Here is a 6,000-nt window from a genome sequence, read left to right on the forward strand (position 1 = left end):
ATATGGAAGTTTTATTGAATATGTTAATAAGAAATAAATCTGGGATTGTAGATGATTAACATCTTGTACATTAAGAAAAAAGCCATCTTCATCAAATAATTGAATAAGTGCTCACATTTTTATCAACGCTAATATTCATTGCCATTACTTCATAGTATATTTGATAATTAGCTTTCTCCCAGTATAGATCTGAATTTTGTCTCCAAACTTCTGTTTATATTTGAGGACACAAAAATCCTCCAAAAATTTAATTTTCACTACCATCAGCAGTACTGTTTAATTTTAATAGATATTTTCTATTACTTGAAAGCAAAAGTCATAAAATGTCATGTCATAAAGTATTTTCTCATTAGAGCACAAGCTGTGTTGTAGTTGAAAGGTACAAAACTTCACAACAGCATTGCTGAAAATTTAGATTTTTTTTTTCCATGGAATTACTGATTTAATATCACTTTTTATACCTGTGTAGGTTGTAAAAATTACACATTGCCCTACTTTGCTGACTAGGGAAGGAGACAGGATTCGCAGCAATGGAAAATTTGGAGGCCTTCAGAATAAAGCTCCTCCAATGGACAAACTCAGAGGAATGGTATTTGGAGCACCCATTCCAAAACTTTACTCTGCTTTCTCTGGACAGATAGGTGAGTTAATGAAGTCATGAAAATACAGAACTTCCAAAATTATATTGCTTGCCTGTGTTCATTATTTTCTTATGTAATACAGAAAGAAAAACTTAAATTTAGCATAAAGTTACTTTAAGAAATATGACCTGTACAATATCCTATTTATGTATTTCCCTTGTCTTAAAAGCTATTAAATATCCTGAAATAAAAAATAATAATCATGAGAGATTCCCCTTTTTCTTAGTCTTATTAAAGAAAGAGCATAAGCAGTGGTGATTCTTCAAACAGCCGGCATGAGAAGCTTGAGCTGATTGAATTTCAGCATCCTTGAAAACCAGAAGTTTCAGGTGTTTCTTCTCTGGAAACACCATACATCAATTTAGAATTTCGTACTGTGCAAGTAAGCTCTGTGAAGCAGTGGTAGAAAAATTCCTGTTCTCATCACTCATGCACAACTTCTTCTACATTATTTCTCTAACAAGAAGGTACCTTATATTTCCTGTGGGATCGCTTATGTTTCATTATGTGCTTGGATTCTTCCTTTCAGAATAAAGGTTATAAATGAAGTTAAAAGATGGCAGCTTCTGACACGTAACAGCTGACCTGACTGATTTGTAAAACGTTGAAGTCTTATTCACAACTGAGGTTGTTCTTAAATACTTCATTTTCACAAGAAAGGATGTGAAGTTTTTCCATGACAGTATTCTTAGAGTGCTCAGTGGAAAGGAGTGAGGGGAGAACAAGAGAGAGAGAACACATGCACTTTCTGGAGTAGCCTTATATATGAGCAAACTACTTAACATTGACCAGCTGGGGGAGAAAAAAAGAGTAAAAAGATCTTCCCTAGGCATTTTGGTAAAAATATATTACATGTAGGAAAAATATACTAAGCATTTCAGCTACAGACTGAAATATGCTGGGTTTAGCACACTTTATATTTGTCTATCAACAGATTTTCAGTTGCTGAGCTCGGTTATTACCCAGTGGGAATTAAATTGGAATTGTCTATAATTTAGTACAGGAACAATCATGTTTTAATTTCACTTGGATAGTTACTAGACATTTAAAGGAAAATAATAGTGACATTCCATATAAACGACAGAACCTCATTTCACAAGACTCGTTTTGAACTGAATTTTAGCCTTAACATTAGTTGTGACTTGCTGCTCTTCTGTGTTTGTAGCATGAAAGTAGTCACTTAAACTATGATTACACTGACAAGGTACTTCTACATTAAACTGTACTAAGAATTTACCGTGCATTTTGTTAGTCTGCAGTAACTACCTATGTGAATGATTTCACCTTGTGGCAAATATAAGGTAATTTAGTGTTCAGTTAAGCTTTGTGCAAGCTACCTCATATTCACCACAAAGTAAAATGAATGAGACTTGGCTAACATGCTTGAACAGTTTATTACAGAATCACAGACATATTCATTCAACACCTGAGCAAACTAAAATTCTTCTTAAATGTTAAAAGAGGAACAAAGTTTGTCAGCAAAATATGCCCTTGTTTACCTGAGTGTGCTGCTGCTGTTTCCTTGTTTAAATGTCCGTAGGTGGGACAAAGTGAAACTCAGTAAACATGCTCTTATTCCACAAGGTGGACTAGAATTCAAGTCAGTAATACAGGCTTTGGTTTCATAGCACTAAAAGTTGAACGTACTACAAATACACTTAATGGCATCAAAGATAGAAAATGGAGCTTGGAGCGCACAAGCAAGATGATATGTAAAGAAATAGCTGTTTGCCATGTAAATTTTAGAGTTCACTGGTACTTCACTGTAACCTAAGATATAGGCTTGAAAAGAAAAGAGGAATCAAAATATTGGATGTGATTTTTATTTTTTCAGTCTTTGCAGTCATTTTAACAACAGCCACTGACCCACTATGAATTCGGGTGGTTTTTTTTAAGTAGTGCTTTTGAAAGACATGTTTTCTTGTGAATCCTATATATTGTCTGGATTGTATTTAATAGCCTTCTAACTCAAAATGACCACTTATTTACTGTTTTGTGTTTTGTTATTTTATTCTTCAATTAGATCTTCTTCAGCAATACCGTGCAGCAGTGGTAAAACTTGATAATGTGAACCAGGAACTCGATTTACATTTGCAGACTCTTAACACTCCAGAAATGCAACAGAAAAAAAACGAACTTGCCGAACAAGAGAAAAGCCTGAAGGAAATAGAACAAAAATTGGGTAGGTTATTGTATTACATTTTTGGTGTCCTAAAGGAGGAGAACAGTTAACTGCATCCAGATGTATTCTACTCTTGCAAACTAACAAATTTAGACTATGAAGGAAGGTTGTTAATATTATTTAAGAGCTTAGAGATGTCTCATTTTAAGGAAATTATAGAAAAGCTGTTTGTAGTATGATGCTGTGGATATTGTCTAGGCCAGCACTGCCCTGTAATGTGGTCAGATAATAAAAATGTGGTCAGTTGATGTCTTGTGAACATGAAACTATGATCTCACTAATACGAGATTATATAACTATTAGTCAGATTGGACCAAAGGTAGAGAACATTGACATTTGTTTTGAAATGACTGCGTAGTAAAGAGCTGAATTGCTTTTGCTAGGGAAACACATTCAAAACATTGTACTATTAAAAGAAACACTCCTAATTCTGCAAGGCTAGTATTTCTTAGTTAGAAATTGGGGTTTTTGTCAATATAAAATAATTTATTATACTTCAAGATATATTTTTTAAAAACCCAACATTTTCTCTGTGGCAACTGTAAATATAGCAGATGGTTTTACTTGTCATCTTTGAACTCGGTTTCAGACAAAAGGTGACTATAAAATTAATGGCATTTCTAAAGCCTTACTTCAGGAGTTTTTAACACTACTGTTACAGGGCCCATTTATAACCAATAGGTTTTTGTGGGTTTTATTAATTTGTTCTTACTTGCAATGTTTTCATAGGTATGACTCCATCAGATAAAGTCAGTGAATCGGTACTTCAGCCCGTAATGTTAGAATTGTGTGACACCCCCATCCCTACCAAAAGAATGCGAAGAGAAACAGTAAAAAAATTGTATAAGTAAGTCTATTGTGAATCTAGTCATTACTTTCCCATATCCTGAACTAAAACTAAAAACTGGTTTGTTTGTTTGTTTGCATGTGAGATTATTTTTTAAAATTCATACTTGTATACAATAACCAACAATGAGTAGAGTTTGCATAAGGCTGATTTTCAAGGTAAATTTTATTTCCTTTAAAGTTTCTGCTCTTATTTAAGCTTGATATCAAGATTTGCTTGCTAATTCTGATTCTGTTTCTCTTTATGAACTGATTGATTTGCATCTTCGTGCATTTGCATTCCCCATATTTTCTGCTATATTCAACTCTGTTACACCTCATAAATATTTGAAATATAATAGCTTGGCCTGTAAGCTTTTTAAGTTTGAATGTCAAATACTGGGCAGATGAACAAAGGAAGAATTACTCTTACAGAACAGAGAAATAATCATTCTTATATAATGTCTTCTAAGTAACTGTCTGAGGTGAGGCTGTTATAAAGTATTTAACACAGTTATCTCTTCCCCTGTGTGTCTACTACATTCCCTCTGTGGCTAGTGAACATTTGTACACACAAAATCAAATCAGGGAGATGTGTTAAGTCTGTATGTTTAAAATGACATGGAACTGAGTTTTCTATTTCTCATGTTTCTCCTCATGACTGCATCATTTTCTTTGCTGAACAATGATCATGTTTTTGAAATTATTTACATCTTACTCAGTTGTGTCTTCTAAATCTCTAAGTTTTCACTACTATCTTACTACTATTTTCTACTTACTATCTTCACTACTATTTTACTATCTCTTTATTACTTATAGTTGTTATTATTTTATTTTTTTATATCCACACATAGAACTTAAGTGGTTATGTATTTAAGCTCATGTTAGCCTGATGCTATTCCTAATTTTAAGAAAATAATTATAAGAAACTCTGCACAAATATGGGGTTTGTAATATCTATATTAGTGGGAGTTCTGTGCTTTGCATTAATTATATCAACAAGATATAAATAAGAAAGACATAATATATACATGCAAAAAAAGTCTTGGCTTGTAAGCTACTGTGCTATGTTTTTGTTTAGCTCTGAAGAATGGATCTCCTGTACCACAAAGAAGCAGCAGCAGCAAACACTGCAAATGTCGCCTTCAGAACTTAATGGAACGTCACGAAAAAGAAAGGCATAGACTGATGAGACTTGCTGGAAATAGTTCTGTACTAAAAATGTGAATATGTTCAATTAAAGAAAATATTCATGTTGTATTACCCATTGCTATGAAGATTTTTATACCAATAGAAGATATAAGTGTATTTCAGTTAGTAGTAACAAAAATTCAAGTATTTAACATTGATAGCCTAATTTTTTTAGAATTAATTTTCATTTCTAAAAGCTTTCAGAGTTTTTATGTTCATGTGTGAAAAAAAATATATCCTTTTTTATTTATGAAAAAAATCAATCTTTTCAATAAAACTGCTTCAATAGAAAGCACTGCCAGTATAATCAATTGTAATAATTAAGTCAACAGATTGTGCCATGAAATTAGATTTTCAATTTAAAAGCACCCTTGGCTGTCTTGTGGAAGAGAACTTTCTAGATGCATGAGGTGTCAAAGTAATACCAATCTAAAATTGAAGGTTGGAGCAGCAATATACTGAGATTTAACCACAGCCATTTGTAGAGTCTTCAGACAGTTAACAAGAAGACAGTGTCTAAGGCTATGACCAAGGTGTTCACATGGGAATTCACATCTCCTTCAGGCAGTGCCATTGGACAAAACAAAGCAGTACCTGGTGAGTATGGAAAGTGTAACATGTTTACGGGGAGGCTCTTTTATGGATTGGAAGAGTGATGAGAAGGGATACTTCATGCGTGCAAATAAGATGCATATAGTACCAATGCTAACCACTTTTCAGTATCTCTGTTACCACGACGCTCATAAAAGACTGTCACTGCTTAAGCAGATCAAAAATTCATCCTAAAATTGGTCCTTGATACCAAAATGTAACCATGACAGAAGGATTTAAGTAGGAAACAGTAATATCACAAAGGAAAAAGAAAAATCTTTGCAGCTCAACTGTGTGTATGCATGTAAGAGTTGAAAATGGACACTTAAGCTGGAGCTAAAATAACTGTGTTGGGAAACTGTAGGTATCTGGAGAGAATTTTACTATATAAGGCTGTCTCCAGCTTTAGAAGAAAAAAAAATCTGTTGGCTTTCATATATACCTAAAGAAAATTAGTTTTCCATGGTTTAAGACACAGAAGTCTTAAGATGGTAGAGAAAGTATTCAACAGGTAAGAACAAAAAAAAAAAAAAAAAGGAGAGTTAAAGATCTGAATCACAAGGATTTTTG

At 33.2% G+C, this 6,000-nt stretch overlaps 1 protein-coding gene across 1 annotated transcript in view; it reads left to right on the forward strand.

Moving 5' to 3' along the window:
• The window catches only part of SMCHD1 (structural maintenance of chromosomes flexible hinge domain containing 1), an 81,939-nt gene extending 76,808 nt beyond the window's left edge, over window positions 1-5,131 (forward strand). Inside the window, exons 45-48 of the mRNA XM_065832058.2 lie at window positions 470-641; window positions 2,665-2,823; window positions 3,553-3,670; window positions 4,730-5,131. Coding sequence (XP_065688130.1) covers window positions 470-641; window positions 2,665-2,823; window positions 3,553-3,670; window positions 4,730-4,832 — 552 coding nt within the window. The 3' untranslated portion in view covers window positions 4,833-5,131. The remainder of the gene's footprint in view (window positions 1-469; window positions 642-2,664; window positions 2,824-3,552; window positions 3,671-4,729) is intronic.
• The last annotated feature ends 869 nt before the right edge of the window (window positions 5,132-6,000 follow it).

This window comes from Patagioenas fasciata, chromosome 2, assembly GCF_037038585.1.
Source record: "Patagioenas fasciata isolate bPatFas1 chromosome 2, bPatFas1.hap1, whole genome shotgun sequence".
Taxonomy (NCBI): domain Eukaryota; kingdom Metazoa; phylum Chordata; class Aves; order Columbiformes; family Columbidae; genus Patagioenas; species Patagioenas fasciata.